We start from the raw sequence: 13484 nt of genomic DNA on the forward strand, positions 1-13484 counted from the left end.
GCCTGTTATAATGATTAACAACATTAGCCTGTTATAATGATTAACAACATTAGCCTGTTATAATGATTAACAACATTAGTCCTGGTATAATGATTAACAACATTAGTCCTGGTATAATGATTAACAACATTAGTCCTGGTATAATGATTAACAACATTAGCCTGTTATAATGATTAACAACATTAGCCTGTTATAATGATTAACAACATTAGTCCTGGTATAATGATTAACAACATTAGTCCTGGTATAATGATTAACAACATTAGTCCTGGTATAATGATTAACAACATTAGTCCTGGTATAATGATTAACAACATTAGCCTGTTATAATGATTAACAACATTAGTCCTGTTATAATGATTAACAACATTAGTCCTGGTATAATGATTAACAACATTAGTCCTGGTATAATGATTAACAACATTAGCCTGTTATAATGTTGCACAACAGTGTTGTGTATGTTGTGTGTTGTGGCATGTTGTGAGCTTGTATTGATGCTATATTCTATATTTATGGATTTTGCATTTTTTGGGGAAGATCTTGCTTAAAAATGACATTTCCAAAATAGGGATTGATTAATAACAGGTTAATTAATCAACCTAATGATTTACAATCATTTTTCACAATCATTTAAATGTTTAATTTGTTTATTAGGATGATCTGTTGCAGGTCTGGAAGGTGGACAGTACCCCAGACCAACAGTGGGGGGCAGCAACTTGCCAGCTCACTGACTGTTGACACTTTACAGTTTAGAATGCAAAGAAAACAAAAATGTTTCGTTTCTAAACAGTGTCGTCGTTAATTAAGCAACAGAAGATGAACTAATGTACTATTATCTATAGATACATCTATCTATCTACTATCATCTATCTATCTACTATCTACACTATACAGTCTGTATACCCTTCTGTATACCCTGTATACCCTTCATTTCATTTCATTTCTGTTTCGTACCCTAACACCTTTGTAAACAAGTGTCACAGTTAACAGTCTTTGTATCGAGTTGTGCTTGAAATGTACTGTAATTCTGCAAACTGTTAATAGATATTTCAATCAATCAATCAATCAAAACCTTTAATTAAAACACATGTTATCGTATACACGTTGAAATTCAAGGTACATTATTAATTCATTTCGAGTTTTTAATTTATTCTTTCTTGTTTTTACATGTTTTACGTGTGTGTTTATGGTCTGGGTAGCTTTAGTATAATCGGTTTAGTTCAATCTGAATCCAACATTTAAATAAACAGTTAAAAGGTACCGTTTAGACTGTTTATAATTATATGATCTAGATTCTAAATCTAAAAAAACAGATTTTAAAACGGGTTTCCTGCCGGAAAGAACTCGGAACAGTGTGTGTGTTTCCACCCGGACGATAGAGAGAGACGGACAGAGTTCCTCGGCCGTCCCTGACTGTCGTCCGGGTGGAAACAGTAAACAAACAGAGCAGAGTGAACGAGATTCACAGAAAGTCTGTTAGAAGTTATTAGAATAAACAGCTTTTCCTCCATGGAGAAAACCTTTCTTCATAATGTTTAAACGGTATGAAACGAGCCTGTGTTTGTGTGACTAAAGAGAATAACGGACAGATTGACTCGTTGTGAAAACGGGAGGAATTTATTTATTTCACCCAGAGTTTGTTTGTTTAGGAAGCTAAGCTAGCTTCAAGTACACACGTTGGACTGGAGGCGTTTCTACCAGAAGAAGACGGTATGTTTATGTTTAGTTTATAATATATACACTAAGAATATATAATATATAAAATAAGTGTGTGTTTTCTACCAGTAGAAGGTAGTTTTTCCCCTCACTGTATATGTTTCCTTTCCATTTTTACCTCCTTTATGATTAATTCCTGTTCTGTTCTTTGTCTATATAGAAGTGTCTATTTGTACGTCTCTAAATGTTTTGATGAATTGAACAAGGTGGACCCTCTTGTAAACAAGTGTAATGCTTTATTGGGTCGTCCACTCACAGTTAACATTCTTTGTATTGAGTTGTGCTTGAAATACTACTGTAATTCTGCAAACTGTTAATAAATATTTCAATCAATCAATCAACCAATATACAATAAGAATGTAACAGTGTGTCGTGCTTTGTTTATATATTGGCCTGAAAGAAAAAGAGGCATTCCAGTATTATTAGTGAACCTGACAAAAGAAAACAATGTTTTCATTATTATTATTATTATTAGTAGTAGTAGTAGGCAGCCAGCTCTGGTCCATAGCTCTAGCTCTAATGAAGGCATTAGAGCTATGGACCAGAGCCGGTTGCCTAGTGCCTACACAGCATATCATTTCTGCAACTGCAACTGTGTGGAACAAGACAAAATTACACGTGATATGGAGGTGTGATTGATTGAAAATGGGTACATTTCATTATATTTCACAGTATGTAGAATGGGTACATTTCATTATATTTCACAGTATGTACATTTCATTATATTTCACAGTATGCAGAATGGGTACATTTCATTATATTTCACAGTATGCAGAATGGGTACATTTAATTATATTTCACAGTATGCAGAATGGGTACATTTAATTATATTTCACAGTATGTAGAATGGGTACATTTCATTATATTTCACAGTATGTAGAATGGGTACATTTCATTATATTTCACAGTATGCAGAATGGGTACATTTCATTATATTTCACAGTATGCAGAATGGGTACATTTCATTATATTTCACAGTATGCAGAATGGGTACATTTAATTATATTTCACAGTATGCAGAATGGGTACATTTAATTATATTTCACAGTATGTAGAATGGGTACATTTCATTATATTTCACAGTATGTAGAATGGGTACATTTCATTATATTTCACAGTATGTACATTTCATTATATTTCACAGTATGCAGAATGGGTACATTTCATTATATTTCACAGTATGCAGAATGGGTACATTTAATTATATTTCACAGTATGCAGAATGGGTACATTTAATTATATTTCACAGTATGTAGAATGGGTACATTTCATTATATTTCACAGTATGTAGAATGGGTACATTTCATTATATTTCACAGTATGCAGAATGGGTACATTTCATTATATTTCACAGTATGCAGAATGGGTACATTTCATTATATTTCACAGTATGCAGAATGGGTACATTTAATTATATTTCACAGTATGCAGAATGGGTACATTTAATTATATTTCACAGTATGTAGAATGGGTACATTTCATTATATTTCACAGTATGTAGAATGGGTACATTTCATTATATTTCACAGTATGCAGAATGGGTACATTTCATTATATTTCACAGTATGTAGAATGGGTACATTTAATTATATTTCACAGTATGTAGAATGGGTACATTTAATTATATTTCACAGTATGTAGAATGGGTACATTTCATTATATTTCACAGTATGCAGAATGGGTACATTTCATTATATTTCACAGTATGTAGAATGGGTACATTTCATTATATTTCACAGTATGTAGAATGGGTACATTTCATTATATTTCACAGTATAGAATGGGTACATTTCATTATATTTCACAGTATGTAGAATGGGTACATTTCATTATATTTCACAGTATGTAGAATGGGTACATTTCATTATATTTCACAGTATGTAGAATGGGTACATTTCATTATATTTCACAGTATGCAGAATGGGTACATTTCATTATATTTCACAGTATGTAGAATGGGTACATTTCATTATATTTCACAGTATGTAGAATGGGTACATTTCATTATATTTCACAGTATGCAGAATGGGTACATTTCATTATATATAGAATGGGTACATTTAATTATATTTCACAGTATGTAGAATGGGTACATTTAATTATATTTCACAGTATGTACAATGGGTACATTTCATTATATTTCACAGTATGTAGAATGGGTACATTTCATTATATTTCACAGTATGTAGAATGGGTACATTTAATTATTTTTCACAGTATGTAGAATGGGTACATTTAATTATATTTCACAGTATGTAGAATGGGTACATTTCATTATATTTCACAGTATGTAGAATGGGTACATTTCATTATATTTCACAGTATGTAGAATGGGTACATTTCATTATATTTCACAGTATATAGAATGGGTACATTTCATTATATTTCACAGTATGTAGAATGGGTACATTTCATTATATTTCACAGTATGCAGAATGGGTACATTTCATTATATATAGAATGGGTACATTTAATTATATTTCACAGTATGTAGAATGGGTACATTTCATTATATTTCACAGTATGTAGAATGGGTACATTTCATTATATTTCACAGTATGTAGAATGGGTACATTTAATTATATTTCACAGTATGTAGTCAGAATGGGTACATTTAATTATATTTCACAGTATGTAGAATGGGTACATTTCATTATATTTCACAGTATGTAGAATGGGTACATTTAATTATATTTCACAGTATGTAGAATGGGTACATTTAATTATATTTCACAGTATGTACAATGGGTACATTTCATTATATTTCACAGTATGTAGAATGGGTACATTTCATTATATTTCACAGTATGTAGAATGGGTACATTTAATTATATTTCACAGTATGTAGAATGGGTACATTTAATTATATTTCACAGTATGTAGAATGGGTACATTTCATTATATTTCACAGTATGTAGAATGGGTACATTTCATTATATTTCACAGTATGTAGAATGGGTACATTTCATTATATTTCACAGTATATAGAATGGGTACATTTCATTATATTTCACAGTATGTAGAATGGGTACATTTCATTATATTTCACAGTATGCAGAATGGGTACATTTCATTATATATAGAATGGGTACATTTAATTATATTTCACAGTATGTAGAATGGGTACATTAAATTATATTTCACAGTATGCAGAATGGGTACATTTCATTATATTTCACAGTATGTAGAATGGGTACATTTAATTATATTTCACAGTATGTAGAATGGGTACATTTAATTATATTTCACAGTATGTAGAATGGGTACATTTCATTATATTTCACAGTATGCAGAATGGGTACATTTCATTATATTTCACAGTATGTAGAATGGGTACATTTCATTATATTTCACAGTATGTAGAATGGGTACATTTCATTATATTTCACAGTATGTAGAATGGGTACATTTCATTATATTTCACAGTATATAGAATGGGTACATTTCATTATATTTCACAGTATGTAGAATGGGTACATTTCATTATATTTCACAGTATGCAGAATGGGTACATTTCATTATATATAGAATGGGTACATTTAATTATATTTCACAGTATGTAGAATGGGTACATTTCATTATATTTCACAGTATGCAGAATGGGTACATTTCATTATATTTCACAGTATGTAGAATGGGTACATTTCATTATATTTCACAGTATGTAGAATGGGTACATTTCATTATATTTCACAGTATGTAGAATGGGTACATTTCATTATATTTCACAGTATGTAGAATGGGTACATTTCATTATATTTCACAGTATGCAGAATGGGTACATTTCATTATATATAGAATGGGTACATTTAATTATATTTCACAGTATGTAGAATGGGTACATTTCATTATATTTCACAGTATGCAGAATGGGTACATTTCATTATATATAGAATGGGTACATTTAATTATATTTCACAGTATGTAGAATGGGTACATTTCATTATATTTCACAGTATGCAGAATGGGTACATTTCATTATATTTCACAGTATGCAGAATGGGTACATTTCATTATATTTCACAGTATGTAGAATGGGTACATTTCATTATATTTCACAGTATGTAGAATGGGTACATTTCATTATATTTCACAGTATAGAATGGGTACATTTCATTATATTTCACAGTATGTAGAATGGGTACATTTCATTATATTTCACAGTATGTAGAATGGGTACATTTCATTATATTTCACAGTATGTAGAATGGGTACATTTCATTATATTTCACAGTATGCAGAATGGGTACATTTCATTATATTTCACAGTATGTAGAATGGGTACATTTCATTATATTTCACAGTATGTAGAATGGGTACATTTCATTATATTTCACAGTATGCAGAATGGGTACATTTAATTATATATAGAATGGGTACATTTAATTATATTTCACAGTATGTAGAATGGGTACATTTAATTATATTTCACAGTATGTACAATGGGTACATTTCATTATATTTCACAGTATGTAGAATGGGTACATTTCATTATATTTCACAGTATGTAGAATGGGTACATTTAATTATATTTCACAGTATGTAGAATGGGTACATTTAATTATATTTCACAGTATGTAGAATGGGTACATTTAATTATATTTCACAGTATGTAGAATGGGTACATTTCATTATATTTCACAGTATGTAGAATGGGTACATTTCATTATATTTCACAGTATATAGAATGGGTACATTTCATTATATTTCACAGTATGTAGAATGGGTACATTTCATTATATTTCACAGTATGCAGAATGGGTACATTTCATTATATATAGAATGGGTACATTTAATTATATTTCACAGTATGTAGAATGGGTACATTTAATTATATTTCACAGTATGTAGAATGGGTACATTTCATTATATTTCACAGTATGTAGAATGGGTACATTTAATTATATTTCACAGTATGTAGAATGGGTACATTTAATTATATTTCACAGTATGTAGAATGGGTACATTTCATTATATTTCACAGTATGTAGAATGGGTACATTTCATTATATTTCACAGTATGTAGAATGGGTACATTTAATTATATTTCACAGTATGTACAATGGGTACATTTCATTATATTTCACAGTATGTAGAATGGGTACATTTCATTATATTTCACAGTATGTAGAATGGGTACATTTCATTATATTTCACAGTATGTAGAATGGGTACATTTAATTATATTTCACAGTATGTAGAATGGGTACATTTCATTATATTTCACAGTATGTAGAATGGGTACATTTCATTATATTTCACAGTATGTAGAATGGGTACATTTCATTATATTTCACAGTATATAGAATGGGTACATTTCATTATATTTCACAGTATGTAGAATGGGTACATTTCATTATATTTCACAGTATGCAGAATGGGTACATTTCATTATATATAGAATGGGTACATTTAATTATATTTCACAGTATGTAGAATGGGTACATTTCATTATATTTCACAGTATGCAGAATGGGTACATTTCATTATATTTCACAGTATGCAGAATGGGTACATTTCATTATATTTCACAGTATGCAGAATGGGTACATTTCATTATATTTCACAGTATGTAGAATGGGTACATTTCATTATATTTCACAGTATGTAGAATGGGTACATTTCATTATATTTCACAGTATGTAGAATGGGTACATTTAATTATATTTCACAGTATGTAGAATGGGTACATTTCATTATATTTCACAGTATGCAGAATGGGTACATTTCATTATATTTCACAGTATGTAGAATGGGTACATTTCATTATATTTCACAGTATGTAGAATGGGTACATTTCATTATATTTCACAGTATAGAATGGGTACATTTCATTATATTTCACAGTATGTAGAATGGGTACATTTCATTATATTTCACAGTATGTAGAATGGGTACATTTCATTATATTTCACAGTATGTAGAATGGGTACATTTCATTATATTTCACAGTATGCAGAATGGGTACATTTCATTATATTTCACAGTATGTAGAATGGGTACATTTCATTATATTTCACAGTATGTAGAATGGGTACATTTCATTATATTTCACAGTATGCAGAATGGGTACATTTCATTATATATAGAATGGGTACATTTAATTATATTTCACAGTATGTAGAATGGGTACATTTAATTATATTTCACAGTATGTACAATGGGTACATTTCATTATATTTCACAGTATGTAGAATGGGTACATTTCATTATATTTCACAGTATGTACAATGGGTACATTTAATTATGTTTCACAGTATGTAGAATGGGTACATTTAATTATATTTCACAGTATGTAGAATGGGTACATTTAATTATATTTCACAGTATGTAGAATGGGTACATTTCATTATATTTCACAGTATGTAGAATGGGTACATTTCATTATATTTCACAGTATGTAGAATGGGTACATTTCATTATATTTCACAGTATATAGAATGGGTACATTTCATTATATTTCACAGTATGTAGAATGGGTACATTTCATTATATTTCACATTATGTAGAATGGGTACATTTCATTATATTTCACAGTATGTAGAATGGGTACATTTCATTATATTTCACAGTATGCAGAATGGGTACATTTCATTATATTTCACAGTAATAAATCTGGACAGTATTTCACAGACACACCGTTATAAAACTGGGACAGTGTTTCTTCTTGTTGACCAAAGGCTCTCTGTCCATCATCTAACCCTAACCCTAACCCTAAAGGCTCTCTGTCCATCATCTTGACCCTAACCCTAACCCTCTGTCATCTTGGACTTTGATACGTCTGAACTAAACATCTCACAATCTGACATTCAGTTTGGGATTTTAGGAAGTGAGGATCATTCATCCTTACTTGTGGAGTTGTGAAAATAAGTTGTAGTTTGGGGATGCAATCTGAAATCTGAAATTAAATGAAAGTTATAATTCTACCCTGAAACTCCTGGAACTACATATATTCAGATGGGGGTCTTCGGCCAAATATATACATATAATTCTGGGGGTCCTTGACATGAAATAGTTTGAGATCCACTGATATAGAAACATAGGGTTTAACCCTGTGAGATCCACTGATAGAAACATGAGGTTTAACCCTGTGAGATCCACTGATATAGAAACATAGGGTTTAACCCTGTGAGATCCACTGATATAGAAACATAGGGTTTAACCCTGTGAGATCCACTGATATAGAAACATAGGGTTTAACCCTGTGAGATCCATCCACTGATATAGAAACATAGGGTTTAACCCTGTGAGATCCACTGATATAGAAACATAGGGTTTAACCCTGTGAGAACCACTGATATAGAAACTTAGGGTTTAACCCTGTGAGATCCACTGATATAGAAACATGAGGTTTAACCCTGTGAGAACCACTGACATAGAAACATGAGGTTTTTCAGAAAACTGTCTGATTTAGAAGACATTTGTAGAATCAGTTCTCAGGTCTGACTCTAAATGGGTTAATGTCTTCATTTCAGACCAGGGTGTGGAGTCCAGACTGTAGACAGTAAATACATAGATTGAATGTCTTAATTTCAGACCAGGGTGTGGAGTCCAGACTGTAGACAGTAAATACATAGATTTAATTTCTTCATTTCAGAGCCAGAGTCCAGCGTGCAGCAGTTCTATTAGACAGTAAATACATAGATTTAATTTCTTCATTTCAGAGCCAGAGTCCAGCGTGCAGCAGTTCTATTAGACAGTAAATAAATAGATTTAATTTCTTCATTTCAGAGCCAGAGTCCAGAGTGCAGATGAACTCTCCAGACTCTTCCAGAGACGTTTCTATTAAGGAGGAACCAGAAGACCAGCCACAACTCAGTATGTACTGTCACTACAGATTAGAGTTCTCAATCTCTGCCCGAACCCGACCCTACCCGACCCGGCCCGACATTTTCGGGTAGGGTCGGGCCCAAAATGCACAATAATTAGTCGGGCCGGGCCGAGCCTCGGGCTCTGTGATTTTCTTTTTTATTATTATTATTGTATTAATATATTTTATAATTTTATTATAATAAAAATAACAATTATATTGTTTGTGTAATGTATTTATGAAGAGGGCTGAGCTGGTGAATGTTGGCGATTAACTTTTATGTGACCGGACTGCATGGTGGAGGAGGAGGCAGCAGCAGCGCACCAGAGAAGTGACAGAATAGAATGGTGGTTGTTGAACTTGCTACTGCTGTCTGGCCTCTGGTTTGCGAACTAAATTAGTTGCTTAGTGCTCAGCATCAAAGTATATAACTTAAGTTAACTTGCCATATGCTTAAATGTTCTATACGACCATCGATTCATCCGCAATAGCTCGCTTTGGAAATGTCGGGGCTTAACGAGACACTGCTGTCTCGTTGAACCCAGCTGGGCGAATAAGCTAAATTAGGCTACCTAATCAACGTCAACACTCACCACGGTAAATGCTCCATATAACTATGAAAGCGCTAATGTTAATGTTCACTGCATACACGTAATATAGTTACATGATGACCAAGGGTTAGGGCTAGGGTTAGGACAGTTGTCATAATATTGTATAGCTCTGTTCGGGACTGTTGCACACCGTTAGCCAACGGTGAATGATGAAAAAGTTGCACTTTGTTAACGGGGACAGTATTGGACATATTAACTGCGTCACATCAGAGGATGATGGCTGATTCAAAGATGTTTACTCACCCCTGGAAATCGCTGGAAACCATTAGAATGTTGGAAATTAAACATTATCAGCCAATTAACATGAGTTACATAAATCCTTTATTTCGGCGATTAGTCCGTTCACACTCGCCTCAATAACATTTGAACCAAGGCGCAAAGCGCCGCGGTCATATAGTGGCATTTTTCTTTTTCCTTTTTTTTCTTTCACTCAGGCTTTTTTGGGTTTTCGGGCCTAACGTTATGGTCATTTTTAGGGTCGGGCCGAGCCTCGAGCCGACCCAGTTAGGGTAGGGCCGGGCCTTAATTTTCAGGCCCGATGAGAACTCTACTACAGATAACGTTGATGAAACGATAATATCTGGAGATTATGTAAGGGATAATGTCTGGCTAGGTGGTCGTTGTAGGAGATAATTCACCTCCTTTATGTAAGGGATAATGTCTGGCTAGGTGGTCGTTGTAGGAGATAATTCACCTCCTTTATGTAAGGGATAATGTCTGGCTAGGTGGTCGTTGTAGGAGATAATTCACCTCCTTTATGTAAGGGATAATGTCTGGCTAGGTGGTCGTTGTTGGGAGATAATTCACCTTTTATGTAAGGGTTAATGTCTGGCTAGGTGGTCGTTGTAGGGAGATAATTCATCTCCTTCAACTTGTGTTTGTTTACGTCCTAAAAGAGTGACTGAGAGCTGTTTCAGTGTACAATGTAAATCATATTTTGAATTATCAATTTCTAATCACTGGAGCAATCATTTTTGGGTTTGATTAGCCATCGGTCTGTTATAGAGCGGAGCGGTCTGTTATAAAGCGGAGCGGTCTGTTATAGAGCAGAGCGGTCTGTTGTATAGCGGTCTGTTATAGAGCGGAGCGGTCTGTTATAGAGCGGAGCGGTCTGTTATAGAGCGGAGTGGTCTGTTATAGAGCAGAGTGGTCTGTTATAGAGCAGAGCGGTCTGTTATAGAGCGGTCTGTTATAGAGCGGTCTGTTATAGAGCGGAGTAGTCTGTTATAGAGCGTTCTGTTATAGAGCGGTCTGTTATAGAGCGGATCGGTCTGTTATAGAGCAGAGCGGTCTGTTATAGAGCAGAGCGGTCTGTTATAGAGCAGAGCGGTCTGTTATAGAGCGGATCGGTCTGTTATAGAGCAGAGCGGTCGGTTATAGAGCGGAGCGGTCGGTTATAGAGCGGATCGGTCTGTTATAGAGCAGAACGGTCTGTTATAGAGCGGTCTGTTATAGAGCAGAGCGGTCTGTTATAGAGCGTAGTGGTCTGTTATAGAGCAGAGCGGTCTGTTATAGAGCGGAGTGGTCTGTTATAGAGCGTAGTGGTCTGTTATAGAGCAGATCGGTCTGTTATAGAGCGGAGCGGTCTGTTATAGAGCGTAGTGGTCTGTTATAGAGCAGAGCGGTCTGTTATAGAGCGTAGTGGTCTGTTATAGAGCGGAGCGGTCTGTTATAGAGCGGAGCGGTCTGTTATAGAGCGGAGCGGTCTGTTATAGAGCGGAGCCGTCTGTTATAGAGCGGAGCCGTCTGTTATAGAGCGGAGTGGTCTGTTATAGAGCGGAGTGGTCTGTTATAGAGCGGAGCGGTCTGTTATAGAGCGGAGCGGTCTGTTATAGAGCGGAGCGGTCTGTTATAGAGCCGAGCGGTCTGTTATAGAGCGGAGCGGTCTGTTCTAGAGCAGAGTGGTCTGTTATAGAGCGGAGCGGTCTGTTATAGAGCGGAGCGGTCTGTTATAGAGTGGTCTGTTATAGAGCGGAGTGGTCTGTTATAGAGCGGAGTGGTCTGTTATAGAGTGGTCTGTTATAGAGCGGTCTGTTATAGAGCGGAGTGGTCTGTTATAGAGCGGTCTGTTATAGAGCTGAGCGGTCTGTTATAGAGCGGAGCGGTCTGTTATAGAGCGGAGTGGTCTGTTATAGAGTGGTCTGTTATAGAGCGGTCTGTTATAGAGCGGAGCGGTCTGTTATAGAGTGGTCTGTTATAGAGCGGAGTGGTCTGTTATAGAGCGGAGCGGTCTGTTATAGAGCGGTCTGTTATAGAGCGGAGCGGTCTGTTATAGAGCGGAGCGGTCTGTTATAGAGCGGAGCGGTCTGTTATAGAGCGGTCTGTTATAGAGCGGAGCGGTCTGTTATAGAGCGGAGCGGTCTGTTATAGAGTGGTCTGTTATAGAGCGGAGCGGTCTTTTATAGAGCGGAGCGGTCTGTTATAGAGCGGTCTGTTATAGAGCGGTCTGTTATAGAGCAGAGCGGTCTGTTATAGAGCGGTCTGTTATAGAGCGGATCGGTCTGTTATAGAGCAGAGCGGTCATTATACAGTAATAAGTAATCAGACCACTGAATTCAGCTATTGACCAATCAGAATCAAGCATTCAACCAAGCAGTGTAATATTATAGGATAATGTTGATGACAATGATATAATATATAGGATAATTATAATTATAGGACCATAATGGAAACATTGTTATCCTTTTGGCCCAAACGTTTCAGCCATCATTAATCATTAATTTAATCTCAGGTGATAGAGCGGTCTGTTATAGAGCGTTCTGTTATAGAGCGGTCTGTTATAGAGCGGTCTGTTATAGAGCGGCGCGGTCTGTTATATAGCGGTCTGTTATATAGCGTTCTGTTATAGAGTGGTCTGTTATAGAGCGGTCTGTTATAGAGCGGTCTGTTATAGAGCATTCTGTTATAGAGCGGTCTGTTATAGAGCGGTCTGTTATAGAGCGGTCTGTTATAGAGTGGTCTGTTATAGAGCGTTCTGTTATAGAGCGGTCTGTTATAGAGCGGAGTGGTCTGTTATAGAGCGGTCTGTCATAGAGCGGAGTGGTCTGTTATAGAGCGGTCTGTTATAGAGCGGTCTGTTATAGATCGGTCTGTTATAGATCGGTCTGTTATAGAGCGGAGTGGTCTGTTATAGAGCGGTCTGTTATAGAGTGGAGTGGTCTGTTATAGAGCAGAGCGGTCTGTTATAGAGCGGTCTGTTATAGAGCGGAGCGGTCTGTTATAGAGCGGAGCGGTCTGTTATAGAGCAGAGCGGTCTGTTATAGAGCGGAGTGGTCTGTTATAGAGCGGTCTGTTATAGAGCGGAGCGGTCTGTTATAGAGCGGAGCGGTCTGTTATAGAGCAGAGCG

At 35.2% G+C, this 13484-nt stretch overlaps 1 protein-coding gene across 1 annotated transcript in view; it reads left to right on the plus strand.

The window, feature by feature from the left end:
* The first annotated feature begins 1461 nt into the window (after positions 1–1461).
* LOC306935864 (uncharacterized protein) overlaps positions 1462–13484 on the plus strand; it is a 37513-nt gene continuing 25490 nt past the window's right edge. Inside the window, exons 1-2 of the mRNA XM_079519157.1 lie at positions 1462–1710; positions 9448–9534. Of these exons, the coding sequence (XP_079375283.1) occupies positions 9468–9534 (67 nt within the window). The 5' untranslated portion in view covers positions 1462–1710; positions 9448–9467. The remainder of the gene's footprint in view (positions 1711–9447; positions 9535–13484) is intronic.

Source organism: Electrona antarctica (genome assembly GCF_951216825.1).
Source record: "Electrona antarctica genome assembly, chromosome: 13".
Taxonomy (NCBI): domain Eukaryota; kingdom Metazoa; phylum Chordata; class Actinopteri; order Myctophiformes; family Myctophidae; genus Electrona; species Electrona antarctica.